At 43.1% G+C, this 15,531-nt stretch overlaps 1 protein-coding gene across 1 annotated transcript in view; it reads left to right on the forward strand.

The window, feature by feature from the left end:
- The first annotated feature begins 10,688 nt into the window (after positions 1 to 10,688).
- The window catches only part of LOC124789986 (venom carboxylesterase-6-like), a 57,578-nt gene continuing 52,735 nt past the window's right edge, over positions 10,689 to 15,531 (forward strand). The window contains exon 1 of the mRNA XM_047257529.1: positions 10,689 to 11,419. Within this exon, the coding sequence (XP_047113485.1) occupies positions 11,168 to 11,419 (252 nt within the window). The 5' untranslated portion in view covers positions 10,689 to 11,167. The remainder of the gene's footprint in view (positions 11,420 to 15,531) is intronic.

The following is a 15,531-nucleotide window of genomic DNA, read 5'->3' on the forward strand; positions in this document are numbered from 1 at the left end:
AACTGACTCAGTATATCTGTTATTGTATGGCTCTTGTGGGCGTGAGGTGAGTCTTTGGGCGAACTAAGACTGTGTTTTTTGATTACTTTAAAAATTAAGGGTTTAATTGTCGTTATTATTTAATTTGTGTTTTAGGGAACCGGTAGTTTACTTAAAGAGTTAACGTGATTTAGGTGGAATAGGCTTGTATCAAATCAGTGCAGTACTTCTGTGGGTTCGGTTTTACATGTGCGTAGCCTTTGGGTAGCTTGACGTATCTTACCCAATGAGTTCAAAATTATTAGTGGAGATGTGTGTATTTTAATGTTTTTTAGTTAAAGTTTGTCGAACTTGTACTTAAGTCCTGCTGTGGCATTAGCTCACAGTTGTGATGTAGTTGCGGGGACAGGCTTGTTTAATTAATTAATTAACTGTTTGTAGTTGGCCCATCATTGTGCTGCATAGGTGGCATTTTGAGTACTACTGGTAATTTTATGTATAATGCAAATGTCCTTGAATATTGAGAATGTAACTTAAAAATCCTAATTTCTTGTATATATTTTGCAAGAATCCTGGTAACGGTTAAGTTGACTCATGATCGAATTATCATCAAAAGATAATAGTTTATGGGAATGATAAATGACACCTCAAGTTGGGCCACCCATTCTTGGTCTCAACAGTCATAGAACACGGACTCCAGACAGACGAAGCTACTGCAACAATTACACGCAACGACGATTAGTCTGCTCGACTGTCTAGCCATTGAAGCAAAAATTATCCCACTTTCATCAACAGGACGAGTTGTCAATACTTGAGCTGCCCAGTTTCACTGTGAGTCTGTAATCTTGTGCAGAGAGATACTCAGTATGACAAAATAAATCTATACAATTTCAAACTTCCAGGTAAACTGAAACTTTGGGCCAGTGTGGGACTCGAACCCGGGACATTTGCCTTTCGCAGACAATTTCTGTATTGAATGAGGTATCCAAACACGACTCACGAGATGAGGCACTAGCTGAAGTGGAACTGTGATGCATATCGTGCGACGTGCTTGGCTAGCTCAGTAGGTAAAGCGCCTGCCCACTGAAGGCAAATACAGTTCTGATCGGTTAGAAAATTTCCAGTTAGCACAGAGTCCACAGCAGAGTGCAAATTCGTTCTCAGTCTATGTGTGTTGACAATGGTGCCGATCGAAGTTTTACACATTTAACACGTCTCCACCAGGGCAATAGAAATCTGAAGATGTTCACATTTGATGAGAAGCGCTAGTATTAAATAAATTAATACACGAACTGCGGAATTTTCTTAAAGGAAATCTTACAACAAAATAAGCTGCATTTAAAACGTGTAGTTACCAAACCGGTGTTTGGTCGTAGAACCCACTGCCAGTCCCATACACATTGCTTGAAAATTGCTAAGCAGCAGATACATTATTAAACAAGGATAAACACAGGCAAGGATTGACGACATGGAACAATGTGTACATATATATGTATACATATAAATGATGTGGAGTGCTACATTTATAACGAAAAATGGCACAGATTTTACGACATGGGAAAGCGAGTTAACAGGCGTAAATACCGTTCATGTTTGACACGGGTCAGACTCCCAACATAAAACTCGATATGCGGCTCTCAGTAAGGAATATACCGTCCTTGAGCACTAATGCTCATTCGTGCTGGCTACCAAATTATTGAGGAATCCTTGAGGAATATTCTCCCACTCCTCTTTCAAAGCAGATTTCAGTTCTTACACGCTATGGGGAGGGCGTGTTCGTTGAGAAACACGTCTGCCAGAACATCGCAGGCACAGTCTGTAGGGCTTAGGTCCGGGCAGTACACAAGTTATTCCATACAGCACGTTCATTATCTTCACTTTCCAGTGCGTCAGGTATCTCAGTGGTCTTGTGTGGACGGGTATACTAGTCCATAATCAGGAACTCAGGACCTGTTGCACACCGAAACATACGGACATGGTCAAGAATAGTCTGCCTGAAACACTTTTATGCTGTAACGGAACGACGTGTGTAGATTTGCAGCGATTGTGCTAATGGCTGCAAATACCATAACGTCTAAATCACATCGATGATGCTCATCAACATTCTATTGTGTGCAACTTGTTTACCCTTCTATCCCTCCACAATAACTAGTGGGCATAGTCACTTGCCACAGTGAAACGGCATTCGTCAGAGGACATCACCCTCGCTCACTGTTACTGACTTCAGCCACCATGCTCCTTGCGCCAACAAATTCTACCTCGATGATAGCTTGGTTGAAGTAGGCTGCATTTAACAGGCTACCGAGCATACAAACCAGCTTGCTGCAGCCGCCGCGAAATGCATCTGGCACACACACGTGTATGGTAGAGTTTGCAAGGTCTGCAATGAGCTGCGTATTCATTTTCGCCACTAAGTGTACGTAATGACCCTCTTATGGTATGGTGTTCCTCTAAGACCACCGGCATGTTTTCGCATAGTATTTCTATCTTCATCGGCCTTTTTAGCTGCGAGAAGGCACTTTATGGCCTGAGTTCAGCGTGGCGGAGAGCGGGCAGAAAGCTCGATGACGTCGTAACGTGAGCTGCGAGGCCAGGAAAAAGGCCAGGGTCTTGGCGCCTACGTCACAGAACATGACACTACAGGTCTCACGAGTGCCAGCAGCCGTTTCCGGCGGGGAGGGAGTAACTACTTCAGATGTTGATGATTGAAGCTGAAGAAATGAATTAAAGTTTGTGCCACGGCTTGGAACTGAACCCAGATCTCCTTGCTTACTAGACAGACGTGCTAGCCATAACACAGCCACAGTGGTATATGTAACGCGGCTGCATGGGCTACGAATTGAAGTTTGTGTTAGAGAGGGCTCTGGACTAGGGTACTCTGTGAGCTGTATGACCTATACCAGTACGGTGGCGCAATGGCTAGCACTATTGCTCAGTAAGCAAGCAGACTCGGGTTCAAGTCCTGACTGTGACACAAATTTCTGTTCATTTCTTCGCTTTCCATCACTATAAAATAAAGTTGAGACTCGAACGTCTCAAGGGAAATTTAATTACATCAGATATATATTTCAAATGTGTTAAGTAATTCTTCAATGAATGTTTAAACGCATGCAAGTTCTCTACTGCACATGATAAAGTTAAGACCTTTAGATGGTACCTTTTCAATTACATGTTGTTTTTCCGTGGGCCCTGCAAGGAGCCGAGCGCTCGCGAAGTGTTTGGCGGACAAGCCGACTAGTGTGACACCACAAGTTCGTTGTGGGGCACGTATTTCTCGTGGGCACCAGCGAGCCAACGATGTTGAGTCCTGAGTAGCAGCTCTTTGTTCAGCGGTGTTTAGTAGCGTTCTGCAGAGATGAAACAAACAATAAAGTGGAACGCATTGCTATCCGATTTTACACTGGAAGCAAATACGATTTATTCAGTCCATTTATTCAGTGTAAAAGTCAATGTACTCTAGTGAAACAGACAGAATTAGTTTGGAGAGCATAATACCCTGCATGGGACTTTATGATCAGATCCTGATAAGTTTCGCGAATACGCGAGAATGTCTCTTTCTACATTTGATTATGCTCTGGTATACATTGGTGCGTACTTGAGAGTACCCTGCACAAACTGCGATTCAACTACACCGCCAGGGGAGAAGCTAGTTACCGTAATGTAAGTAAAAGAGCATGCAACTCTTTTTCCTTACTTACTTTTCTAGATTTTATTTTACAAGAAACTATATTAAACAGGTTCAAGAACTGCATCTAACATTTCTAGTGGCAACAAATGTGCGAGAAATGATTTTGAATTACTTTTGTCAGAACCGAATGATACAATGAGAACATTTACTTACCATGTCTTCCTTCCAGTTCCTTCCAATTGACCTATTTTTGTACTGACTATATTACCAAATTTCTGCCGTTTCTTGTACCGCTGTGATAACTTCTTCAAAGGACGTGGCTCGCCACTCGCTGCACGCTCGAGAAATACAAACTGGTTCATGTTGCACGAGCACGCTCTGCTGGACGCTGATAAAGCCAGCTGCACGCGCCACCCGACAGGTTTTCCGCCAGGGCACTTCCGAATCGTCAGACAACTTCGTGTTGCACGCTGCAGGTGAAACAGCGTTCAACCCTGTCCGTCCCACTCCACTCAGACCACGGCCTTGATAAAACCATTATTGTGACCACAGTGGTGACACTTTGACAGGCTTCGAGCCGTTCTGCTGCTCGTTCAAGATAGTAAGTACTCAAACGATGTCCTACAGACTTTTTAGCACAGAACATGGAATGCCACTACTAACCGGTTCCACAACAATCTCCGTCAAATACCATATTGCATGAACTGTCGAGCGCTTACAAAGCGTTTGTGCTCAGGTTTCACTGCAATTAACGTGTCCCACCCTCTACATTCTCTTTAACTATCATTGGTCGGGGATTCGGTAGCAATTGACAGTTGTTTTTTTTAGCAAGTACCAGTCGTTCCTTAGTAACTGTCAAGCAGGTCATTAAATATCTCTCCGTCAATGACATCTGTGCTAATTATACATTCTTTGTGACGTTCAAGTCGATATTTATCTGACAGTATAAAAGATTTCGTGCTTGCTAGCGCTGCCAGAGCTTAAACAGTGACATTTCCTGGTCACTTTGGATACAACTATCTTATAATGTAAACATGGAACTGACAGATAGGCTACTTAACCTGATACTTTCTGCAGTTTTCCTTCCTGCAATCTTCTGTATCTTGAATTTAATCGTCTGTTAACAATAAACAGTATCCTTGGCCGGGTTAAATAGTTCCACGTTTACATTACATGACAAGTGTATCCAATGCGACAAAGGCATCTCACCGTTTAAGATCTGAGAGGAGAACCACTGCGATAACCTGTGCACTGTAAGGTGGTCATCGATTTGGACATCACAAAGAATTTATATAATTAACATGTATATCGTAGGTATAAAGATATATAATACACGATGAAGTCATATTAATGAGATCACCGTTGTTGTTCGACGTTAATATGCAATAGCAACCCACACAAGGCAGGTGGCAGCGCTGGCAATGGAGAAAATAAGAGGGTTGGTACTTTCAATAGTGGCAACTATTTATTTGCAACTCGTACAAAATAGATACGTGTTTCAAAGTTTTACTGATCTTCAAAGAAGTCACCAGCATTGTGTATAACCATCTGCCAGCGATGTGGAAGTCGTAGGATACTCTTAGCAGTGCCGGTTGGGTTGACAGTTCGAGCGGTGCGGTCTATTGCCCGACGAATTTGTAGCAGTTCCTAAGCGAATGGCGTGAAGTGTTACCTTCAGTTTAGCAATCGAGTTCAACTTACGAGGGCTTACGTCAGGGGAACGCAGTAGCTGGTATAGCACTTAGCAGCCCCATCAATCAAACAAATCAGTAACAGCTTGGACTGTACGTGCTTGAGCATTGCCCTGCAAAATGATGGTCAGGTCCTGCAGAAAGTGTCATCACTTCTGTCTCTGTGCTGTTCATTTTTGGAACACAACCTACGACCAGCTTAAAGACAGAAGTGGTGACGCTTTCTGCAGGACCTGACCATCATTTTGCAGGACAATACTCAAGCACGTACAGTTCAAGCTGTTACTGATTTGTTTGACTGATGGGACTGCTAAGTGTATACCGCCTACTGCACTCGCCTGACTTAAGCCCTCTTAAGTTCAACTCGATTTCTGAACTGAAGGAAATACTTCACGACATTCGCTTCACAACTGCTAAAAATTCGTCAGGCAATTGACCGCGCCGCTCGAGCTGTCAACACAGCTGCCACTGCTAAGAGTATCCTACGACTTCTACATCGCTGGCAACGGGTTATACACAATGATGGTGACTATTTTGAAGGTCAGTAAAACTTTGAAACACGTATCTATTTTTTACGAGCTGTAAATAAATAGTTGCCACTAATAAAGTTCCAACCCTCGTGTAAAGCGCGTCAGGGGAAGCGGAAAACAGTGCGGTCGTTGTCGTAATGCGGAAACGGGCTACCAAAAGGGCATGACTGTTGGCTGCTGGGCCAAGGGTGGAAGCATTTCCGAAATAGGTGAGTTTGTAAACAGTTTGCAAGCCGCCTTGGTTAAACTATTCGCTGCATAACAAAATGGCACTTTCCGAAACCGTCGCCGAGATAACAGTGGTACACTACGGATCACAGACGTCAGGGGTGAACTTCGGCTGTGGAGATGTGTATGGACAAATAGACGTGCAACTATCGAGCAGCTGACTGCCTAAATGAACCAATGCGCTACCGACAGTGTCTCTTCAACGACTATTCATCAAATGCTATTGCGTATGAACCTCCGCAGTAGCGCCTGGTACCTGAACACATTCTGACTGCTGTTCACCGGCAACGAAGGCTGAAATTTGCACAACAGTATCAAAAATGGACGACCACTGAATTGTGTCAGGTGACCTTTTCAGATAAATCACGTTTTCTGCTTCATTGGACAGCTGGCACTTGGCGTTTACGGGGTAAGTTCACAGAAGGAAAATACCCTGCAACAGGGGGAGTGTTACGGTCTGAAAAATGTTTTTGTGGCATTCTGTGGGTGATCTCGTGATTCTGGAAGGCACAATGCAACAACATAAGTATGCATCTATCCTTGGGGTCATGAAGACTGTTTTTCCTCTGTCCGATTGCATCTATCAGCAGGACAGTGCAACGTGTCACATAGCTCGCAGTGAACGCAAATCGTTCGAGGAATAACACAATGATTTTACCTTGAACGCAAATCGTTCGAGTAACAACACAATGATTTTACCTTACTCCTCTGGCCACCAAACTTCCTGAATTAAAAACTAGTCGAGAACCTGTATTACCGGGTTGTTCGCGCCACAGCACTTTCCAGAACCTGATTGACCTTCTTCCTGCACATTTCCTAGCGGTCTGGACTACAAAAGTAGGATTTTCAGGCTTCTGACAGGTGGTCACTTTAATGTGACTGGGCAGCCTACATGCCACTGAGGATGGGTTCTATAAAAAATAGCGGTTTGACTATTAGCCATTTCAAATTGTTTAAGAGATGTTTATTGTTTAAGACATGTTTAAAAGATGTCATTTAACAAATTTTTCAATCTGCAGAACCCGAAGCATTCAAGATATTTTAGTGTGGCAGATTATCTGCACACCAGTTATTAGATGGAAGTTAATCAAACTTTTGCTTAAGTTTGAACGAAATAGGTCTTCTACTGCTTTATCTGCAGTCATCGGACATGAACGACTCTCAGGACTTACCGAAAGAAAGTTTATTTATTGTCAGTAGACGCAAATCCACTTTTGGTGCTGGTGTTCATGGATGAAGACCAAAATAAGAAATAGTAATTGACTTATGGCCGAGTTACAACAATAACAAATACTTTCTCGCTAATCTGCCAGACCAAAAAATACCTCTTGTCAGAAGGTCAGTTCTAATAGACTAACAGTTAATACCCCACTAACTAGTCTGGCGGAAAGCCGGTGTGGACAAGGACTTAAGCCTGGTTGAGCGAGGCTGTGTGGCCGAGCGGTTCTAGGCGCTTCAGTCCGGAACCGCGCTGCTACTACAGTCGCAGGTTCGAATCCTTCCTCGGGCATGGATGTGTGTGATGTCCTTAGGTTAGTTGGGTTTAAGTAGTTCTAAGGCTAGGGGACTGATAACCTCAGATGTTAAGTCCCATAGTGCTTAGAGCCATTTGAAGTTAGGCTGTAACGCTGTAATACAAACAAGTGTGCCAGTTATGTTTTCTGGAGTTAGACATCAGTCAGTGATTGTCAGTGTCTATCGCCAGTGAGAGGTCTTAGAGTATGGTGCAACCAAAGTCAACAAGCAAGGTCCATAGTGTTCATGCGGCGTCATAGGCCCCACTTGGAGTGCTAATGATCCGGAGCATCGAGTTAGCCCAAGCACGACGAATCGTCGTCATAACGGCGGTGGAGCGCGACGCATCGTCCTGGATACACAGAAGGGAGCCCTGATTGTGGAAGAAACTCCTTATGTAGTCTGTGAAGGACCTTAAACAGGTTACTCGCAGCAGAATACTCTGCGCACTATTTTTAATCACGTATCTATGAGTAATGAAGTACTCTATGCTCGCGTGATGTTGCAGTGCCAGAGTTATTCAGAATCACGATGGAAAGTTCCTTTAGACATGAATGTATGCATGCATCTCCAAAACATCTTTGCATCGTAATTCCCACTAATACTGGCGCTGCAGTATCACATTTATCCATCGACACCGGGCAAGCGACTTTCAAATAAAATATCTCTCCTGTACGAAAATATACATAATGTAAGTACGAGTGCAGCTTGTTGACGCATGGTTGACGACAGATTGAAGTTTAGGTCTAAACGTGAGTCGTGCACGGATAGCCAAATGGTAAGGCGATCGCTCGAGTCCCAGTCCGGCACAAGTTTTCACTGTCGTCAATTTATTCTGCAGCTGATGGCTGTCCATGTTCGCAATTGGAACTCCATTTCATGTAGACCATTCACGTCGCGACATCTGGCGGCGTATCTGATTCGCCGGACGGCTGCCAGTAGGACCTGTAGTCACGTCTGGCGGCTGACAGACTGGCCGCTACACTATCCGGGACCCGCCTAACGGTCACATTGTGAAGATGGCCGAGGTGTATCGTATGTTAACGATATACAGGGTATTAACTTCAAACAGCCTGTTACAGTGAAGAGCCAAAGAAACTGATACACCTGCTTAATATCGTGCAGGACCCCGCGACCATGCGGAAGTGCCGCAGTACGGAGTGGCATGGACTCGACTAATGTCTGAAGTAGAGCTGGAGTGAGTTCATTCCCTTAATTTTGCATGGGGGGCGGGAGATGTAGATCTCTTCTGAATTTCTCGTTGCAAGGCATCCCAGATATGATAAATAATTTTCATATCTGGGGAGGTTGGGGGCCAGCGGAAGTCTTTAAACTCATAAGAGTGTTCCTGGAGCCACTCTGTAGGAATTTTGGACCTGTGAGATGTCGCATCGTCCTGCTGGAATTTCCCAAGTCCGCCTGAATGCACAATGGACATGAATGGATGCAGGTGATAAGACAGGATGCTTACGTACGTGTCACCTCTCAGAGACGTATATAGACGTATCAAGGGTCCCATATTACCCCCCCCCCCCACACACCATTACACCATTACAGTGACTCCACCAGCTTCAACAGCCCCTCCTGACATGCAGGGTCCATGGATCCATGAGGTTTTCTCCATACCCGCACACATCTATCCCTCCGATACAATTTAAAAAGAGACTCGTCCGACCAGGCAACATGTTTCCAGTCATCAACAATCCAATGTCGGTATTGACTGGCGCAGGAGAGGGGTAATGCTTTCTGTCTTGCAATCATCAAGGGTACAAGAGTGGACCTTTGGCTGCGAAAGCCAACATCGGTGATGTTTCTTTGAATGGTACGCTCGCGGACACTTGTTGATGGCCCAGCAGTGAAATCTGCAGCAATTTGCGGAAGGGTGGCACTTCTGTCACGTTGAACGATTCTCTTCAGTCGTCGTTGGTCCCGTTCTCGCAGGATATTTTTCCGGCCGCATCGATGTCGGAGATATGAATTTTTAAGTATCAATATGTAACAACTTTCATAAGGGCAAACACAAATTTATTCAATATATTTCTCATTTAGTGGTCCGTCTCAGATGGATATTTGTAAGTGATAACATGTTCCGATCACTCTGGATTATCTTCAGATCGAAAACAAAGTACAAGTAAGTATGTACCGCGTAATATCTTACAATAAGTCAAAACTGCATAAATTGTACCTAAACGTAAAATATACCTAAATAGTTGCCTGAACAACCCGTCTTGCCCACTATCAGCAAGGTATGAAAGTACTGGGTTTTGCAGCTGCAGTTAGTGTTTTAAATATGTATACGTTGGTGGTTTGGGGCGTAGGGCAGAGGGAAGCGGAAAGGAAGCAGGGAAGGGGATGTGAGGATGTCAAGAGTTTTACAAGAGAGGTCGTGCTAACATTGTAGCATTATGTAAAGATGCTCGTTTAAACACTAATGATGTATAACAACAGACATGTAAAACATAAACGGCATAATAAACTGAAATCGTAAAACAAAGCGAAGGAGGACTGAGAATGGGCAAAGAAGGTAAGAGAGGTAGATGGATGGATAGTGGCAAGTATGCTATGGATTTAACAAGAGAGCGTCTTATACGAAAATTGCAAAAAGTCAGAAATGTAAAAAACCTTCTGGTAAGACACCAGAATGGATACGTAAAGCTGTAAAAAGTGGATAAAGTAGTAGATTATACAAGTGCAAATATAAAAGCGAATACTGAATTAGTTTCTGAAGAAATTCAAAGTGCGAAACTTGGAAAGTTCGAAGTAATAAATTCTTACTCTAAAAGTGCAAAAATTAAACTGTACAAAATTTTCTTTTCGTTAAAGTAATATAAGTAAAGGGCTATGACCACTGATGTATAAATAGTGAAAGGATTAAAGATCCTAAAGTTATGGAAGAGATATTATGTTGACGACCTAGAAGTGCATGAAGTTTCATTAAATATTACCTATTATAAAAAGAAAATGGAAAGCATAATATAGAAAACACTAAATTTTAATAGTGAAACTACGCACAGTAACTATGGGTAACAGGTGTGACAGTTGTTATGGTTATAACAGTGTGTGACAGTTACGGTTAATTGCATTTGGTTCTGCTTTGAGTCATTTTTGTTCAGTTCACGTCTTTTTTACTAACTGCAAAGCTTTAGATGGTACATATTCAGTATTGCTTGGTTTTAGATTTGAAGATGATCCAGAGTGGTCGAAACATGTAATCTAATCACAAATGTGCAACCGAGATAGGACAATAAACGAGAATTATTTTAATTATCTACACAGATGCTGAATCTCTCAACACAATTCTCGACTTTAGTGACAAATTTATTTCGTATATTGTAATAGTGTGGGCACTAAAGATGTTAGCGTCGCCAATATCATTCACCACCACATTCATTCAAAACTCCAGTGCATGTTCGACATACGTGGTTACCTACAACGCTCACAACACATTTCAGGTACGCAGTTACGTGTAGAACCCTTTGCATTGCGTAACGGTACGTGAGTTGCAGTTTTTGGCCGTGGTTAGTCACGGGCGGAGTACGCGATAACATGCAGAATCTTGTCAAGTACCGTGACTTTGCGATACGGCTCCCTTCAATATGAGAAGCACGCCTCGGTGCCGGGTCACAGCAGCCATGGCCGGAGTGTGGAGCGCGCCCTCTGCAGCACTGCTGCTGCTGGTGTTGGTGGTGGAGGTGTCTCTGGGTGGCGCAGCGGCAGCCGGCGAGGTGGTGCGCACCAGGCAGGGCGCGCTGAGGGGCACCAGCCGCGTGTCCAGCGAGGGCCGGCCCTTCCACGCCTTCTACCGCATACCCTACGCCAAGCCGCCCGTCGGGCCGCTGCGCTTCAGGGTGAGTCGAGGCGGACAGAACCTACTCTTCGGATCCTACTTTCACGTTCTGTGATTTCTGAGTGTGGAGTGTAAAGTACTCTTCGCCATACACCGTGAGGTCAATTTCCTACTATAGACATAGATGTAGAAATCTATCGTACTATGTGTGGCGGCAGGTTGGAAGTTCTTTTGGAAGTTTTTTATTCCCTAACTTCTCTCATCAGGGTCTAAGCCATAGGTCTGGTTGCTCTTCTTAGTCGACGACATGCTGGAAAGTAATGACTCCGAATTTTTTATGTCCAAACCATTAAAACTATTTTTAACCTTGTACATCTTTATTCTTCGTGCTTAGGTATTTGCAGCCCTCTACCTGATAGAGTGCTCCGAATTGTTAAGTGTAAACATGACGGGATGAAACGTAACTATGGCAGTGTGTGGGAAACAGTGTGAAGAAATCGAGTTTCGAACCCCTCCTTCAGCATGACAATGCAGGACCACACATAAGCACTGTCTAATCTGCAACAATCCGACGCCGTCGATTTACTGTCATCGATCACCATTAATACAGTCCCGACTTGGTGCTACCCGACTTTCATCTGTTTCCAGAACTTGAAGAACCCTTTCAAGGACTTCACTTTGACAGTGATGAAGCAGTGCAAGCAAATGAGAGATTGTGGTTCCATCAAGAAAGTGAAACATGGTATAGTTACGGTATAAAGAAACTGGTCTCTCGCTGGGAGCGATGAGTTCGTCACTAGGATGAGTAAACTGAGAAATAAGTATGTGTCTGTAAAGTATTAATAACGCTTGTTTTCTTGAAAAGATTTTAAGAATTTTCACATAAAAAATTCGGAGTCATTACTTTTCAGCACGTCCTCGTATCTAGGAGTGTCTGTTTTAGCCTTCCCACGGACCTTGTACCTGTAGGTCTGAAATTTAAGGCTACTTTTGGTAGTCTAGAGTCTGGTATTTGTAGCAGAAGTTCTAGCCAGCTTTGTCCGCTAAACTAGATCTTAGCATATATCTCGATCACTGCTCTTATGCCCACTTTTCTGAGTCTGTTTAATCTTTTGGAGTCAATCACTTCTCTTAAAAATTCAGTTTCTGCCTCTCGCTTCCTATATTCTAACTTTTCATTCATTGTTGAAACAGCAATGTTGGGACGGTCATTACCCTATAAAGTCGAGTTTTCCACCATATATTCTTTATTTTAAGTCGAAGTATTGAAATAATCCACCACGTTGAAGTGTCCGTCACTTGTGGTCTCGCGGTAGAATTCTCGCTTCCCGAACACCTGGTCTCGGGTTCGATCCCCGGCGGGGTCAGGGGTTTTCACCTGCCTCGAGATGACTGGGTGTTGTTGTGTTGTCTTCGTCATTATCATTCATCCCCATTACGGTCGGAGGAAGGCAATGGCTAACCACCTCCACTACGACCATGCCTAGTACGGCGGTGCGGGTCTCCGCATCGTTCCCCTACGCTCTGTGAAGGAGTATGGGACATCACCATCACATTGAAGTAAACCTGAGTTTTAGTTCTTGGACTGTCAGGAGATCACCCTCATATGGTATATGGATTCCAAGGAGACCTTCCTTCTATCCTCGCTGTTAATAATGTACTATCTGTTTATCTTCTGGTATTATGCTTAAGTTCCTTGCCTCTTTTTAAGTTTTATTTAAATGTTTTATCATCTTGTTCAGTGGAAATCGTGTTCAGTTCCGCATGCAAACGTAGTCCACGGTTGCTCAGTTCTTCATGGCAGTGGTTTTTACTTTGGTATGAGACATTTAGATTCTTGTTTCGGAGATTCTTTCTTCGCCTGTAAACATAGCTGATATGCGCTTTTCTTTCCCTGAGCTACTTTTGCTCGAACTTGGTTCAGTAAACGGAGAAAATGCTTCTGTCTAAGAATTAGTACTGCCAGATGTTGCAATTTCCTCTGGATGTCCTAATTACAAGGAATTTTATGAATTAACCGACGTAACTCTTACACGGTGCGCAAACTCCTCCTCTTTTGGGCACGGCTAACAATTCTAAATGTAATCAGTATTTACTATTAACAATTCGCTTACACGATAGTTCCAAAGTAGTTTCTCTATACGTTGATACCCGTCACCTAGAAATGACGCGATGCACCAAGTGGTCGCAGACACATGACTATCAAAAGGATCGCATTAGTGCATGAACGAAATGTACGTTTGTAAAACACTCAGCCAAGTGACTTCCACTCTGGTATTATTACCATAGCGACGCGTTGTCCCCTCGTGTGACCTGCTGACCAGCTGCTACTTCTCTTGGCGTGCTCACTACTACTGCATTTCCAGTCCATGACTGTGATTGTACCTAACAGCCGCCCGCTTGTTCGTTTCGTACTTTCTTCTGCAGTGAGGAAAGAAACGCGGGAGGCAAGTGGCTTTTAGGTGTGTCTACTACACCCATCGATGTTTCAGTCCACTCACAAGAAATGCGACTGATAACTAATTTTCAGAATATGTATCTACAAATGTTTGAAGCGATTTGCCAGTTAGGTATAATACGTAACTTGAGTTATCGAAAACACTGAAACTTCACATAATGAACATTTCATTTTCACACAACTATCTTCCGATGTATGGTGGTTCCATTCGTAGCACATTAAACTGTGTTCAGGGTTGAAATATACCAAAAAACTTTGCACATTTAATTGTGGAGCGGCATCACATATCTTTTCTGAATGTGCTTGTGATACGTGCTTCCTCAGAATCTTGTTATAATCACTTCTCCCACACTCTGAATATGTGTATTTGTTCTCTTGGTTCATCATATTTCTAATGGTACTCTCGTGATTCACAAAGGGGAAAATTGTCACACTTTCACAATACCTCAAAAATTTCACTACACACTTGACAGGTACACAATAGTCCGCGTGGATTCACAAGCGTGAGGCAGCTACCTGTTGAAGATCGCGTTTTTTCTGTCTGCTACGTAATGCAGGATCGGCTCTGGAGCCGCGGTTGCACTACAGTCTCGACACCCATGTTGCAGACGATATCAGCTGTTGCCTATCCCACACTGACCAAGTCTCGCGAGAATGGAGATTTAAGTTTCTGATTTGCACAGCTGTCGCGTTTGGTGTTGTTGTGGTCTATACTAGCTGCGGGAATGAGGTAGTAGATGCAATTTCTGTGATACAGAGAAGTTCGTAAGTAAAGATTTTTGACATCAACTGTCAATAACTGTACTATGCAAATTATGTTAATTACTTTCCAAATACAAAGACGATTTTTTTGGAGATTATGGAAGACCTAAAGTAGGATGATCACAACCACAAAACAGGTTGTAAGAAAAACATATGCCAAGATAAGTTTCATTGGAATAATAGTAGGGTAATCTAATCCACACATTACATAAGTGGCTTATCAAATGCCCGTTAGTCTGATTATTGGATATAGCTTATCACTCTGAGACCGTTATCGCGCAGTGTTAATACGAGAGATAGAGACAGAGCGGCACATATTTTCGTCATTGGATGGTATAATAAGGGGAAGAGCGTTCTGGAAATATTCAACAAACTCCAGTTGTACACGTTAAAAAATTTGTGTCCCGGAGATACTGTTGAAACTTTGCGAACGCACTTTCGCAAAAGAGACGCACAACACATGTCTCGCGAAATGACCAAGACGAGAATTTCGGAGAAATTGTTCATATACGGAGGTTTATCGTCAGTTTCAACGCACCATTCGCAAGTAGAAAACAGTATGGCGACATGATAGTGGTAAACGAGGTACTCTGTGCTACACAGCGTAATGGGGCTCCAAGAATGTAGAAGTAGATGTAGATGTCCCGTAATGACGGAAATCACTGCTCACTTCTTAAGTTGTAGAAAAAGTTAGTATTCTCTAACGAGTGGAGTGTGCATCGACGAGGCTCTAGGCTTGACTGTCTTGCTTTACCAGTCACACTAAGGATCAGATATGGAGCCACACAGTTCTCCATATTTCGTCTAAATGTATATTTCTGAATATTTAGTGAAGAGGATACTCGCGTCCAGGGCATTATTCTTGAACTTTGTTTGGTAGTAAGTGTTTTAAACATAGCTTTGTCTTATAGAAGTCGGGAGTTTTATATGAACAACTAACGTAATTACTATAT

This window comes from Schistocerca piceifrons, chromosome 3 (genome assembly GCF_021461385.2).
Source record: "Schistocerca piceifrons isolate TAMUIC-IGC-003096 chromosome 3, iqSchPice1.1, whole genome shotgun sequence".
NCBI lineage: Eukaryota > Metazoa > Arthropoda > Insecta > Orthoptera > Acrididae > Schistocerca > Schistocerca piceifrons.